The 15,536-nt window shown below is 40.9% G+C and overlaps 1 protein-coding gene across 1 annotated transcript in view; it reads right to left on the reverse strand.

Moving 5' to 3' along the window:
- Window positions 1-5,470: 5,470 nt before the first annotated feature.
- Window positions 5,471-15,536, reverse strand: part of ARHGEF4 (Rho guanine nucleotide exchange factor 4) — a 119,807-nt gene continuing 109,741 nt past the window's right edge. The window contains 7 exon segments of the mRNA XM_075268905.1: window positions 5,471-6,255; window positions 6,258-6,355; window positions 7,979-8,056; window positions 9,062-9,305; window positions 10,614-10,745; window positions 12,412-12,541; window positions 12,815-13,047. Of these exon segments, the coding sequence (XP_075125006.1) occupies window positions 6,082-6,255; window positions 6,258-6,355; window positions 7,979-8,056; window positions 9,062-9,305; window positions 10,614-10,745; window positions 12,412-12,541; window positions 12,815-13,047 (1,089 nt within the window). The 3' untranslated portion in view covers window positions 5,471-6,081.

Below are 15,536 nucleotides of genomic sequence, written 5' to 3' on the forward strand. Positions count from 1 at the left end.
TTCAGTTTAGGAATCCACCCTAAAGTCTGGGCCCAATTGTAGCTGATATTTTCTGTTGCAGATTTCACCTTATGCATTGCAATCTGTATGTGGCTGATGGAGATATTCTGAATACAAGGCTCAGCTATTTTTCCAGTCCCACACTTTAGTCTCTGTTCTCCTGCACAACCATAGCTTCATTCAAACAGTAAACCCAGGTCCCCATTTTTGTGAAAAGTAGGACCCCCAGCGATCAGTAGCGTGTAACCTGAGATATAACTGTGAGACAATCCTACTGTCTCTACAGGGGATGGTGAATGCCCTATATGCCCTGCCTGTGGTAGTGCCCAGGATGCTCAGGTTCAGACAACAAGACACCAACACGGTTTTGTTGTTTATGGCTTTTAAGGTTTGTACTATGTAAGGCAATTTATTTATGTAAAGAACAAATATATAGTTTCCAAAAAAACAAGCATGAAATTAATACCGTCCATCTAGGTGAGATTACAGACATTGTTAAAAATACACAATACATGTTATTTCTCATAAATAAAGTCAATATTAATATGTAGAAAAGATGGCATATAATCTGATAAATGGGAATACCGTACTTGGTGAAGGGTTATGAACACGTTGCTGCTGCAATAACAATGCACAGATGTCTGCATGGCCCATGAGGATGAATGGCGAGCAGGTGCTTTAGATTAGGCACATCAAATTTATACTTGGATGTGATAGAAAAATGCCACTTGCATGTGTACATGTACAGTATGTATACACACAAGGATCCTGCTAGTGTACGTGTAAAGGGAATCTCGCCAGAATCCAGCAGATCAGTTTTTAGCAATATACAAGTGAGCTCTTTGGAGCGATGAGAGTGTTGCCATTGCTCCAAAGAGCTCATTGGGATGTTCAGAGCGATATCTGGGCAACTGTGGCCCTGGAAAGGAAAAACACTGATCCCGGTTCCTAACCTATCTGTCTGTGGTGCTGGCTTTGGGGTCAGGCTGCCAGACTGGAGTTACTGCATGTCCCCCATGTATGAATTACATGTTTATTTGTCTTGCAGCTCCCCCTTCGGTTGTCTATACATACATCTATCAGGTAATGGTTGGCAGAAACAACTAAAGCGCCCGATCATGGGAGAAGTTTTGAAAAATGAGTCCAAAATGTCAATTGATGCCGTACACTTATTTGTGGCCAAGTAACAACCCGAAATTTCCAACACGTTAGATTTTTTTATTTTAGCTGTCGTGGATGGTTATTTGCAATATTTTTTGTAGGCAGAAATCGGCCACGTCGGTCTACTAAAGTCTAATATGGATGGTCAGCTTTAGGGTATTAGTTTACGACGTTACTTTTCTGTATGGAGCTTCCTTCCCCTATCAGATGTCTTAGGGAAAGATTATTGAGCAGTCAGAATTTTATCATACTCAGTCCTTTGGGAGATAAACCACCTCCAAAAATGTTCAACAGTGGCTCAGGTCCAATTCCCATGACTATGTGCTGTCTGGTCTGTATATCCTTTACTGCATCATAGTGATCTATGATGGCATCATTGTAAGCCCCAACATATCTACACCCTTTGCAGATGAAGTCTACACAATAAATCAACCATTTCCAGCAGTACAGTAGAGTTGTAGTCGTAGTCAGGAAAAAAAGTAACTGACTCTGACCTCGAAATAACATTATTATTTATATTTGTCCTGTTTTATGCAATTGTCAATATGGTTATGTATTGGCCTACCAATTTCACAGCCCTGATTTTGAGAAGTATAGACGGCAAGACAAGGGGGAAATGCTGCAGGAACAAAAAAGATTAAATTTATGTGTTGTATGTGCGCGGAGAACGAGGATTGTGATGGATGTTATATAAGAGATAGGTGATGTCATTGTAAATGAGCTATGATGTCATCGCCTCTCTGTTTATTAGGATCACCGTACCCCTCCACTGTAAATCATTGATAGTAGATGTCACCTCAGATTCCCATGATTTTTCTTCTAAAGGCCTTCAGTTACAAATAGGGCCATGATACCCTGCCTGGAATATAACAAACTCCTGGGCGTCAAGGCTTGGATAAAGCAGCTGTATACTACTTGAGTCACGGTGAGGTTAGAAGAAGTTACATATGAGACCCCCTTACATGGTCTTTGGTGATATGTGTATAACTTATAGAAATCTGTGTTTGGAGAGATGTAAATGTTCTGGTTGTCGATTGGCACCACTTCACCAAGATGGCTTTTATTAGAAGCTGGCTCATAATGTACTTGAGTACAGCACACTGAAGTCACTAGGCAGCACTTGTAAACAATGTACCCATAAAGATCAGGGGTGTCTGGGGACGCCTCTGAACAGTGCGTATGGCAGTTTTTCAGATTTCTAGATTGAAGCCTAAAAGACACTTTGGGTATCGGTGAGGAAATCTTCATGTCCATTTTGCAAGTCATTACAGTATATAAGATAACAGTATATAATAAAGAGGTATAAAATCTGTGAAGGAATGGTGTGTACACTACATACAAGGCATTAGAAATTTGCTTCTGAGTGGCATTGTGTGAATGGAGGCAGACAAGCAGCAGATGTTATATGTAGCCATGTCCTTGCCGACGACTCCACAGATGATATGAAAGTCAGCAGGTCTTACAGTCCTATGAAAAAGTTTGGGCACCCCTATTAATCTTAATCATTTTTAGTTCTAAATATTTTGGCGTTTATAACAGCCATTTCAGTTTGATATATCTAATAACTGATGGACACAGTAATATTTTAGGATTGAAATGAGGTTTATTGTACTAACAGAAAATGTGCAATATGCATTAAACCAAAATTTGACCGGTGCAAAAGTATGGGCACCTCAACAGAAAAGTGACATTAATATTTAGTAGATCCTCCTTTTGCAAAGATAACAGCCTCTAGTCGCTTCCTGTAGCTTTTAATCAGTTCCTGGATCCTGGATAAAGGTATTTTGGACAAACAATTCAAGTTCAGTTAAGTTAGATGGTCGCCGAGCATGGACAGCCCGCTTCAAATCATCCCACAGATGTTCAATGATATTCAGGTCTGGGGACTGGGATGGCCATTCCAGAACATTGTAATTGTTCCTCTGCATGAATGCCTGAGGATTTGGAGCGGTGTTTTGGATCATTGTCTTGCTGAAATATCCATCCCCGGCGTAACTTCAACTTCGTCACTGATTCTTGAACATTATTCTCAAGAATCTGCTGATACTGAGTGGAATCCATGCAACCCTCAACTTTAACAAGATTCCCGATGCCGGCATTGGCCACACAGCCCCAAAGCATGATGGAACCTCCACCAAATTTTACAGTGGGTAGCATGTGTTTTTCTTGGAATGCTGTTTCTTTTTGGACGCCATGCATAACGCCTTTTTTTATAACCAAACAACTCAATTTTTGTTTCCAAAATGAAGCTGCCTTGTCCAAATGTGCTTTTTCATACCTCAGGCAACTCTATTTGTGGCGTACGTGCAGAAACGGCTTCTTTCTCATCACTCTCCCATACAGCTTCTATTTGTGCAAAGTGCGCTGTATAGTTGACCGATGCACAGTGACACCATCTGCAGCAAGATGATGCTGCAGCTCTTTGGAGGTGGTCTGTGGATTGTCCTTGACAGTTCTCACCATTCTTCTTCTCTGCCTTTCTGATATTTTTCTTGGCCTGCCACTTCTGGGCTTAACAAGAACTGTCCCTGTGCTCTTCCATTTCCTTACTATGTTCCTCACAGTGGAAACTGACAGGTTAAATCTCTGAGACAACGTTTTGTATCCTTCCCCTGAACAACTATGTTGAACAATCTTTGTTTTCAGATCATTTGAGAGTTGTTTTGAGTAGCCCATGATGCCACTCTTCAGAGGAGATTCAAATAGGAGATCAACTTGCAATTGGCCACCTTAAATACCTTTTCTTATGATTGGATACATCTGGCTATGAAGTTCAAAGCTCACTGAGGTTACAAAACCAATTTTGTGCTTCAGTAAGTCAGTAAAAAGTAGTTAGGGGAATTCAAATCAATAAAATGATAAGGGTGCCCATACTTTTGCACCGGTCAAATTTTGGTTTAATGCATATTGCACATTTTCTGTTAGTACAATAAACCTCATTTCAATCCTGAAATATTACTGTGTCCATCAGTTATTAGATATATCAAACTGAAATGGCTGTTGCAAACACCAAAATATTTAGAACAAAAAATGATTAAGATTAATAGGGGTGCCCAAACTTTTTCATAGGACTGTATATACTGTCTCTGCCTCCTTCTGTTCCCCTAGTCCTGCTTCAAAATCTGGTATTTGTTTAAGCCCCCTTTAAAATCACTGTTTTACCCCATAGGAAGTGGTAGCATATTACTAGTATATGCCATCACTCTCTAAAGGTGCAGGCCGGCGAGCCCCACCAACCCTCAGAATGAAGAGGTCCTTCACAGTTTTGGCTTTGGTTCCTTCTTTGTCAGGGTTTGGGGTGTCATTGATCAGACCCCCAATCATCACAGAGTTATGATATATCCTAGCAATATGGCACAACATTCTACCATGGACCCCTTTAACCCCACTTAAAGAGCTTCCGCTAACTCCAACTCTGCATTCTTCAGTAGGCGCTACTCCAGTGATTCTGGTGCCATGGTCATTTTGCATTGCCACCAGGCAATCATTACTGTAAATTTCAGCACAGTTATGCTCTCAACTGTCAAGTGGGCGGTCCCTGTCTTTCTGTTCCAACTCAGGACCGCTCACTTGACAGCAAAGACCATAATTAAGATTAAACAAACAGTAATTATTGCTCAGGAACAATGGAGGCTAGAAAAAATTCCAAGTGCACCAGAATCAGCACCTATTATAGGATGCCAAGAGTTGGAGTTATTGGTGGCAGTGAAAAGTCCTCCTTTAGGGTATGTTCTCATGGAGTTTTTTTTAAGGTGGATTTTGACGCGGAATCCACCTCAAAATCCGCCTGCAAAAAAGGCTCCCATTGACTTCAATGGGAGATTCCCCCCGCTAGCTGAACTAGTCCTAAAGGTGTTCTCTGGATTACTGTGGTCACTGTTTGTCTGATCTTATTGTATGTCTTAGGTAATCTATAGAAACATTGTGCTTATACGTTGTAGTGAGGTCCTTAGAATAGATCTCAGGACCAAATTACTGCACGATCCAGAGAATTCCTTTCAAGTCTTCACCATCACCCTGAATAAAACTGGACATAGCACAATAATCTTTTGTTTTACTCTTGGGGTGTGTTTTGGAGCGGATACATGAAACAATGTTTGCGGCACCATGTATTCCTACTGTAATAAACGGTAGTATTACAACAACCCTCTGGTGTACAACGTAAGTCCCACCATAAATGCACAGGTAATATAACCAGAGCCTTCCTTTCTAAACCGTCTAGCAAGCCCTTCTTCAATTATGTGCAATGGCCACCTTTCACACTCCTCTGATGGCCATTTTACTTAAATGTGACTCCGAAGACAAAGGAAGGCCCCTACTATATACAGTAAGTGCAGTGTGTTGTATTGTATACGTCCTGACCTAAAAAGATTCTAAAGCATGTCCCGTAAATGGTCCACCCTATAGAACAGGATCATTCGTTCCATGGCCGGCCAAACTCAGAAGCTAAACCATGCCTTGTATAAGTGTAACCCCAGGAGAGTGGATCTGTACTACATGGAGTTCAGGTCTCGTCTGAGCTCCATGTCTAGGTTGGACTGGATGGACGCGTGTGTCTTTATCCAACCTTATCAACTATATAGAGACAATATAGACCTCGTGTATAAGTGCTCTTCACCAAAACCTTCTCTTCACCTTACAATAAGGTTTAATATCCTGTTAGGTTATATACATTTTTTGAAACTCATTGTCAACTATAGCGACTCTCGCTTCTGAGTCTTCAATGTATAGATTAAATGTGAGTTCATAAAATATTCATCTGGTAAACATTGTAAAAACAACAGTACAGTTCATTACATTACAGAACAAAAAAACCCGGAGTAAAACTACAACACTTCCCGGAGGATCAGAGGCAGCAACAGAGAACATGTAAAATATGTCCGATTCTTTCTAAAAAATAAATATGGAGTAATGTACCAGCTAGCGCCATGCCCTGTAGAAGGATAAAGTCGGAGTCCCAGGCACGGGCACTTTGTCAACTGTGGGTAAAGTGCTTTCTTTGTACAGGATGCAAGAGCAGATCACAAAAAGGTCCTTTATTTTCGGAAGGGAGTCAGACGGCTGATGTTCTGCCAGAAATTGGAGGGTTTGCGTTTGGGTTCAGCAAGCATGAAGACTTGTTGCTGTGGGAGGTTGGCAGGCAATGTGGGATGCTTCTGTCTCATCCAGAAATCATAGTATGTCCTGTTAATGGCTGGGAAGTGAAATGAAACAGGTTCTATGAGAAATGTCTTGTATCTCGCAGCCTCTTATCACACATTAGTCAGCCCTACCAATGAGCTCATCCACTGCATAAATGAATGTCTTAAGGAATGTCTGAAGGAGGAAAAAATTTCTTCTACAGCGCTATAAAGATGTGAATGTTTAAAGGGTGTTTCAGCTATTTATTTTTTTTAACCCTTAGTGAAACTAATAAACAGGGCATAACCGCCTGTCTGTTTGGCCACGGATCCAGCAAAGTCTCAGTTCGGGTCCCCTATCTTCCTATGGCCTGATCAGAAGTGTATCAGTCTATCAGTGGCTGAGCAGTGATGTTCTGGGCAAATGGAGCACCAGTGACACAGACAAACAGTGTCCGGGGACCTGAGCGGAGACTCCTCGCTGGATCCCTGGCCGAACGAACAGACACGGTTTATTGTCTTATGCCTTCCTAGGGGCAAAGCAAGGAAACTGCAACACCTCTTTTATGTAGTTTATGTTGATTCTTTTCAAAACATATTTTTATAGTGGCTGCCATAAAATGATTCCCAACTTTCAAAGAACACAAAGAGGGATGACGTTTTGTACACATGAACATGTTACTGTATAGCGCCTATCTGGGCCAAGTCAAGAACTGCAGTGGTCACAGGGTGAATGAAGGAGAAGAGCAGATCGGTCTTTGCTCCACCATTGCATTCCACAGTATTTTACATACAGCCAGATTCCTACGACTGTGCCTTAAATTCAGGACTGTACTGCTGGATCCAGGATAATTAGCGTCATGGTGGTTGATGCTCCTAATATCTTATACAGAGCTCCATATGACATGCAAGAACATACAGATAATAAAGTAGTATCAGCCACCACGTGGTGGATCTAGAACACTTACTACATAAATACAGTATGCAGTAACATCTTGAAGGGGTTTAGTGGGCTATAAATATTGAGACCTATCTCAAGCATATGCGATTGGTGGTGGTCTGAGCCCCAGTACCTCTATTGTGAGGACAGTATGTAGTGAGGAGCCAGGGATTCCTATTATAGATAACTATAATGCTTGGAGTCCTTCTCCCTGCATAATGGACAAGCTGATAACTCTTTCATACACATAGAATGAGTCTCACATCCAAGACTCGGTAGTGTAAAACCAGTATATAGGAAGGTTGAAAGGAAGGTTTATTTGCAGCTTTGGCATTTTTATCTGTGCAGCGCATTTCAAGATCTGTATCAGAACAACTCATCTCCGTCCTCTCTACAAATATGGTACCAATTATTCAAGGCTGAATTTTAGACCAATTTAAGTTACAGAAAGCTCTGGTTCTATACAAGTGATATGCTCAGTACTGCAGTAACTTGGAGTCGAGGGGCACTATTGGGCAGAGCTCTGCTTTTAGCCCCGTCCAAAGGAGTAGCTTGCCACGCCCAGGGTCATGTGGATCAGCTGATCGCTGCAAGATCCAGATATCCGACCACCACCACAGATACTGATAGCCTATCCTGTATAATAAAGACTGTTGGATATGGAAAACCCCTTTAAGCTACTTCTAAACTAAACTGTATGCTTCCATGTTTTCCTTGTATGACGTTCTCAGTATTTTATCACCTCACCACTACTCACCTTTTGGCTTTCCTGCAGGACGCGGCTTGTTAGCGTTCATCATTGCCTGCTTCCGCTGTATTTCACTGATGCTGAAACCTAGAAGTAGATACCAGTTAGCCTGGCTATGGTTCTGTGGATTTCTGAGTCATATAGGCTGATGGCTAAAAGATGGGTTTACCAACAACAAATACAAAGTCTGGAATTTAAGGCCTCAGGCAATGACATTTATTACATTTAACAACAAGTTAAATTTTAGCAATAACTGAAATGTCTAACGTGCATGTTGACCTCTGAAGTCACCACTAGGGGGAGTTCAGGAATTTACTATTCATTCTGTACAAAGAAGTATAAAAAAAAAATAGTATGCAGCTCCCCCTAGTGGTGGCTTTATGCAATCATCAAATTGTTTTAAAACTCTCACTTTTCAGAGGATTTGTGAGAATGGGAACTTTTCTCAAATGATATCAGGAAATGCATTGTCATAAAAGTTTGGACCTGAAAATGGAGTAAAAATGTAGAGATTTAAGTTAAGCTTCAATACTGTTAGACATTGCATACATTTATGAATATTTACCAACATTTACATTGGTAAAATAGGGATGTTTAGAGGGTTATTCAATTTCCAGCATTTGCAAGTGCTGTGACCCCTTCACTGTTTATACTGCATGTTATCTCATTGATAGGAGCCGCTTTGTGCCACTGAATTGAATGGGAGACTTTAAGCACATCACATGGCCGCTATCAGACGGTGTGCAATGTAAAAAGTGAAGGGGTCACAGCACTCACACAAGAACATTGGCCACTTTACACAGATGATCAGCAGGGTCCCGGGTGTCAGACCCCCACTGATCTGTTTATTGATGACCTTATTCTGTGGATAGGCCATCAACAAAAGAAACATAAAGAAAAATAAACCCCTATGCAATAACCGCTCCAAGGCCTTCCATAAATCAGATGGGGCCCCAACACTTTTTAGGCTGGAACATGCCCAAATTTGGTCTGGATTGTTTCCAAATACTCAGGATGGTCAGCAAATTTGGAACATTGGCAAACACGTTTATGTAATGTACATGATGTACGTAACCTCAGACTCATCGTTACCTGTCTGTTCGTCTTGTAGCACCTGTCTTCTTTCTTCCTCAAACGCTTGCAACCAGCGCTGTTTTTGCTCGGGCTTCTTGGCCAGAAACAGATGGACCTCCTCAGAGACTTTACTCTGCAGCTTGAAGGCATTCTTCACAGTAATGTTAAAGTCTTTGTCTTTGCCGTCCTCTAAGTTAATGATTTCCATCTCATCCATGTTGATCTTGCCTTTGTAATATAAGATGTCCCGTCGTAGAATATCCTGAGAGTATATAACAGTATATAACCCATAGCCATGATAGATTTCCATCACTATAGTAATATCTACTTCTCAATTCTGGATATAAAAAGTACATTTTACTACACATCTCTAACAAGTAGGGGTTAATGATTAAAGTCTACTCCTCTATCCATCTACCTGATATCTCAAGGTATGTATTGGAATCTCCACTATGTTGGTACTATTGGTATAGTTTACTATTGTATGAATGGTTTATTACCCTACAGAACCCATTACTTAGGTGCAGATTTGAAGGTTCAGCTCTACTCTGGCACTGATATGGACTTTCTTGAGCATTTGTGTGCCAGTCCTCATATCTAATAAAGCTATATTCACATTAATGATGTTTAATGGCAAGATATGATTCATGAAAATGTAGAACGTTCTATACTTTTTGCCAGATTAGAAACACAACTCCATTTTCAGATATAACTGTGAAAGTCGGTGGGTCGTTGAAAAAAAAAAAAATGGACGCCAACACTGGAGCCATGAATAAACCCTGGAGAGCATTTTTGAGCAATCTCCATATAAAGAGGTAAGAGAAGCCCTCATGTATGTAACATTTACCGAAATGTAGTGTTTATTAAATATGGCTAATATAAGGGATATCTATGGATAGTTTCTAGGATCAAAACTTTAAGAGGACCTGCCATCACGTCTGATAAACCCAATGACCTCCATTACCTGAGGTACTATCACCCTGAGCATAAGGTGGGCACATGCTACCCCCTGCTGTGATACAGCCTCACATGAAACAAAAAGGAGATATCTTGTAATTCTCCACATCAACAAACTGGGTGGGTGGGGGAGTCTTCTGGTCTTCCAAAGCAAATCTACCTCTTCTTATTTGTGCTGCTCCTTATAAAGCCTCAACTCCGTCTCCTCTATTTGGTACCTGACTTATCTCCTCTCAATCGTTTTTCTATATTACACCCCCCTTCTTATTTCTCCCTGGGTGAACAAGAGACCCACCTCTGTCTTGTTAGACATTGCAGCACCAATAAGCACCCACTTGTCTAGTATACCCTAAATTTGCATCAACACTAAAAGGGCTTATATCTTTGGAATGGCTGAACAGTTTTGCATAAACAAAACACCAAAATGCTCAGGGTGACAGTGTCTATCAGATGATGTATGACATTGGGCTTTTATCTGGTTCTCTTTAAGTACCTGTTAACAATAGTAAAATATTTTTAGTGTTCATATCGACTCTCAATCTTTGTCTTCATTGTCGCCATTACCTATACAGAACACAAATTACACAGAATAAAAGGATAGTGTCTGGATTACCTTCTTACAGTACACAATTTGATGATCGAAGAGAAACACTATCCGCTGCTGCCCCTTCGATTGAAGTTGTGAGAATTTTGTTAATTCTCCAGAATAGATAAGTTCTGAGCTTCTTGTCAGAATATCTTCACCCTGGTAACAAATGTGTGAAAAGAACTTTAAGAACAAATTTCCATTAATCCAACATTGGATAATGCAGGAAATATCATATTTAAGTACAGAAGTGTGATAAAATGTGGAATTTTACAAGATGAATTATAGCTGGGGTAAAGGGAAACAGCTAGATCTTCACTTAGAGAGCGCTGATCATTAAAGGGTTATTCCCACCTCAGCCATTCATGAAATAGCCGTGTCTCCTTGAGGTGGTCAGGAGTTATGGAGAAGACTGAACGTGACTGTTTCTCACTTTCCATAACTTAGCACTAACTTCGAGTTACAGAAACAGAGCAGCACAGTGAGCGACACTGGTAACATAACAGCCATAGTGAGGGAAACAATGTAGCTCACTGTGTTACTCTGTTTCCATTCCTATTCACATGTATGCTGTATGGAAACAGACAAATGTAGCGCTTCTACGCCGTTTTATAACTCTCAACCTGGTGGAGAAAGAACCTTGTATTCTCATCTTGGCAATGTTTGGCCAAGATTGAAATACCCCTTTGATAGAACATACATTGAAAGATATTTGGGAATCCCATAAAGTAGTTCCTCAATCTGCAAATAGGGTGTAAGCTGTAGCCTATACTCTGCTGACAGATCAGTAAGTGTACGATTTGCTGTGGCTTTACATTGGGTTTCCACTCTGCAAATCTGTAGCAAGCTACAGTACAATACACCTGGATTGGGTAGAAAACACAATCCGCATGAAGAAGACATTTTCAACTAGGAAAAACTAATATGTTACAGATTTTTACCAGTTTCACCCCATTCAAAAGGTTCCTTCTTCATTGTGCATGTGCAAAGATATGCTGTGGTTTACCTGCGGATAAACCTCAGTAATCCATATGGAGATAAGCAAGAATAAGTACTGCACATCTGGGGCAAATATACGAATGTCAGTCCCACATTTCTGCCCCTGATCTTAGTAAATAACAAGACTGTTCATAGACAAATCTTACATGCGTGCTCATATGCTTATAAAAACCTCAATGAATTTGAGAATCCCCACAATGATGCATGATTTGAGATACAGCCATAGCCTTAGTATACAGTATATAGAGAGTGATAACTACTTAAAGGGGTATTCCCGTGTACATAACCATTTTTAAATTTGTAGATAGTTAAAAGTTAAACATTTTTGCAAATATAAGTAATGAAACATTTTAAAGATTTTCTCTAAATATCTTGTGGTGACAGTCTGTTTTCTTGATCGGTTGCGAGTGGATACAGCCATGAATGCAGGAGCTTTTTAAGGTCAGAGAATCAGCTATGATTTCCTTATTGTGGCCGGGATATCTTCTCATACATGTAGTGTCCCTGCATGATAACCCAGCTACAATAAGAAAATCATAGCTGTGCTCCTGACAAGTCCCAGACCATAGAAACTTTCATATCCATTGGCAACCGATCAAGACATCAGACTGTCACCACTAAGATAGTAGAGAAAGTCTTTAAAACTCTGCAGAATTTTTAACTACTTATATTTGCAAAAATGTTTAACTTTTAATCATCTACAAACATAGATAAGATTATGTTAATGGAAATATCGCTTTAAGTACTGGCCTTATGGATCTATTCCAGAAAGTGGAGGATCACTGTGGGACTATGAAAGGACTGTGACAACTATTAGTGATCTTACCTCCCAGTCCTCTATGGAGCTCTGCCAGTGGGCTATCTTGTCAATGTTTTCCAGTCTCCTCTTACGCTCATTGATCAGTTTAGCAACATTTTTCATGGCATTTAATGCAGCTTCAACATCTGCAAAATCCCTGGATGGAAGGAAGATTCATCACATTAGACACTTTATCACTTTGCCTCGTGCTTCTTTCCTGCGACATCTGCCATTGGGGGAGAACTGAATAACCCCAATACACAATAACTGATTGGTTGAACCTCCCAAGATTGTAGGTTAGATCCAATGTAAGCCTATTGTGTATGGCCGCCTTTACTGTTGGGCAGAACTAATCTGCTAAAGTCTTTAGAAAATTGGGCCACTTAAGAAAGTTTGGTTCCATACATTCCCAGTAAGCCCCTGTTCATACCTGTGCTGTGGGTTGGTATATTTCAGCAGCTCAGCAAGCTGTAGGGGATATTTGCAGATTTTCTGCACTGGTGTCAGCAAGAAACCATCAAGAGAAATGTCAATCATTTTCTGGACCAGGCGGCAAGTTTCAAAGAAGTAGCCATACTTCTTGACCTTGCTCAGTTTGGAGAGTTCTGTGCAGGCATTTGGGTGGTTGTTGCAGTATTCGGAATAAATCTGAAAGTCATTTTGCTGAAAGAAAAGTGTAACATATAAGACATGATAAAACTAGACATGAGAATTGATACAATAAATGTGGGGTATGGCAGTATTTTATATGTCTATGAATGCTGCTGGGGAGGAAAAGCAAATTCATGGAGCATAGATGATGTCATGTCAGACAAATAATTAGACATTAGGTCCCATAGATCCTATGTGGATCCCTATATACTTCTAAAAACAGGGCGTTCATAGAGGCACCAAATAATGACCACAATGACACCTAGAAGGCAAAAGTCTATTATCAGAACAATGCTCCCAACCAGGGCAGCGCAACTGAGGTCAGTTTTGGATGGTGCAGACTCTGGTTCTAAAATGAAATTATTCTTAAACATTTGATTAGACAATTATTAATACTGTATAATTAGATGGGATTATAAGGATTCAGGAGAGTTTGTCCTTGGCAGGTTATGAACCCAGGACTCCAACGCTGCAATGCTAACCACTGAGCCACCATGCTGCCACACTGCTGTTATTGATGCCTGTTGTTGCTCTGACACGTGTGCCTAAGATGCACCACATTTACACCAGAATCTAATTATAGCAGGGGTAGGCAACCTTTTTTGTTCGGCGTGCCGATTTCAATTAAAAAATCAAAGATGAGGTCCTCGGAGTGCCGGGCAATAATTGTAAAGCTGACGACACCTACACTAAAGTCATATAGCACAAACCACAACATAGAGGTGCTGTCATTCTGTGCTCCCAGCCACATGCACTTACCACTATTTGCCTGAATACACATGTTCTTTTCCTTTAGAAGCAATGTAAGTACATGCGTAACCCACAATTAGTGGTAATGTATGTGACTGGGAGCAGAGTAAGGTCATACCTGTGGCAGTGGACACTAGCTGTCGGACACCGACGGTAGTGTGAACACTCCCTAAGTGAAACGCAGATTAATTTCAGTCACTTTTAGTTCCTGGTGGTGCAGTAACAGAAAAACCCCAGCCAGGAATTAATGGGTGTCACACTTTCAACAAAGTGAATGCACTGGTGCCCAGGAACTGGATTTGGCTATAATTGCATCTAGTTACAGTGTCACCACCCAGTAGAATCACACTAAGGCTGAGGCCCCACATTACAGAAATGCAGCTTTTTTTATTGCAGATTTAGCTGCGTTTTTTTTCCGTCAAAGCCAAGAATGGCTAGAAAAGGAACGGGAAATATATAGGAAGCTTCTTATATGTCTCCCTCCTGCTCAATCTACTCCTGGCTTCGGCTAAAAAAAAACAGCAAAATCTGCAACGAAAAAAAGCTGTTTCTGCAACGTGGGGCTTTAGCCTAAGGCCCTCACGTTGTTGGAACACAGCTTTTTTTGTTACATATTTTGCTGTGTTTTTCTGAGCCTAAGCCAGGAGTGGATTGAGCAGGAGGGAAACATATAAGAAGCTTCCTATATATTTCCCATTCCTTCTGTAGCCATTTTTAGCTTTGGTTGAAATAAACCGCATCAAAATCTGCAACAAAAACGCTGCATTTCTGCAATGTGGGGCCTCAGCCTTGCGCCTCCTGCATATAAATGGCACGGATGTGGTTTTCACTGACCTATATGTTAAAATGAATTGACAGGGCTGCAAATGCAGACAGATATAGGGGATGTATAGGACAGATATAGGGGATGTATAGGACACATATAGGACCTGCTCAATAGTTTTCAGCTCTTCAATTTGGCCCAGATATACAGCCACAAAAAGAATGGCTGTATATATGGGTCAATTGAAATATATAGGTCTGTACTTTATCCACAGTTGTAGATAAAGAGTCTGGTCATGTGCATTGCAGGTTACAACTCAATGTGCCTCATATTAATAGCAGTTAACCAAATCATGTCCCTTACATTAACCCCCTATGTGCTTTACATAAGGGACACTGATATGTGAGACATATGGAGGTAATAAGTGAATATCTTCATTATATAGGTCCTTTATTAGTACCTCCATATGTCTCACACCTCAGTAACCCTTATGTGAGCCACACAGGGTTAATGTGAGGGACATGATGGGGTTAACTGCTATTAATGTGAGGCACATGGAGTTGCTAAAACTAAAGTAATAACCCCAAATGCCTGACAGTAATAAGAATAGTTAGTAACACACACGTACCTGGTGTTTTTACTTTCACTTTGCTTCCTCTCTCTCCTCAGGGCTGCAGACGGCAGGAGCTCCTCCTCACGTGTAACAGCAGGTCCAGGAGAGACCTTATCCTGTGCAGTGAGAGACTCACCTCTGATTGGTGGGCAGTGAGAGAAGGGGGCGTGTCCTACACCTCAGCTCTAGCAGAGCACTGAAGGAACGCTCTCTCTCTCAATTAGTGTATGAAAGTTGCGGGCTGGCTGCCGTGCCAGCAAAATATGCCTCGCGTGCCAGTCTTGGCACGCGTGCCAGGGGTTGCCGACCCCTGAATTATAGCCATAGTAGTAAATATGAACCAATGTTTCTGGACATTGTCATTCATTTTTGGGT

Source organism: Leptodactylus fuscus, chromosome 3 (assembly GCF_031893055.1).
Source record: "Leptodactylus fuscus isolate aLepFus1 chromosome 3, aLepFus1.hap2, whole genome shotgun sequence".
Taxonomy (NCBI): Eukaryota; Metazoa; Chordata; class Amphibia; order Anura; family Leptodactylidae; genus Leptodactylus; species Leptodactylus fuscus.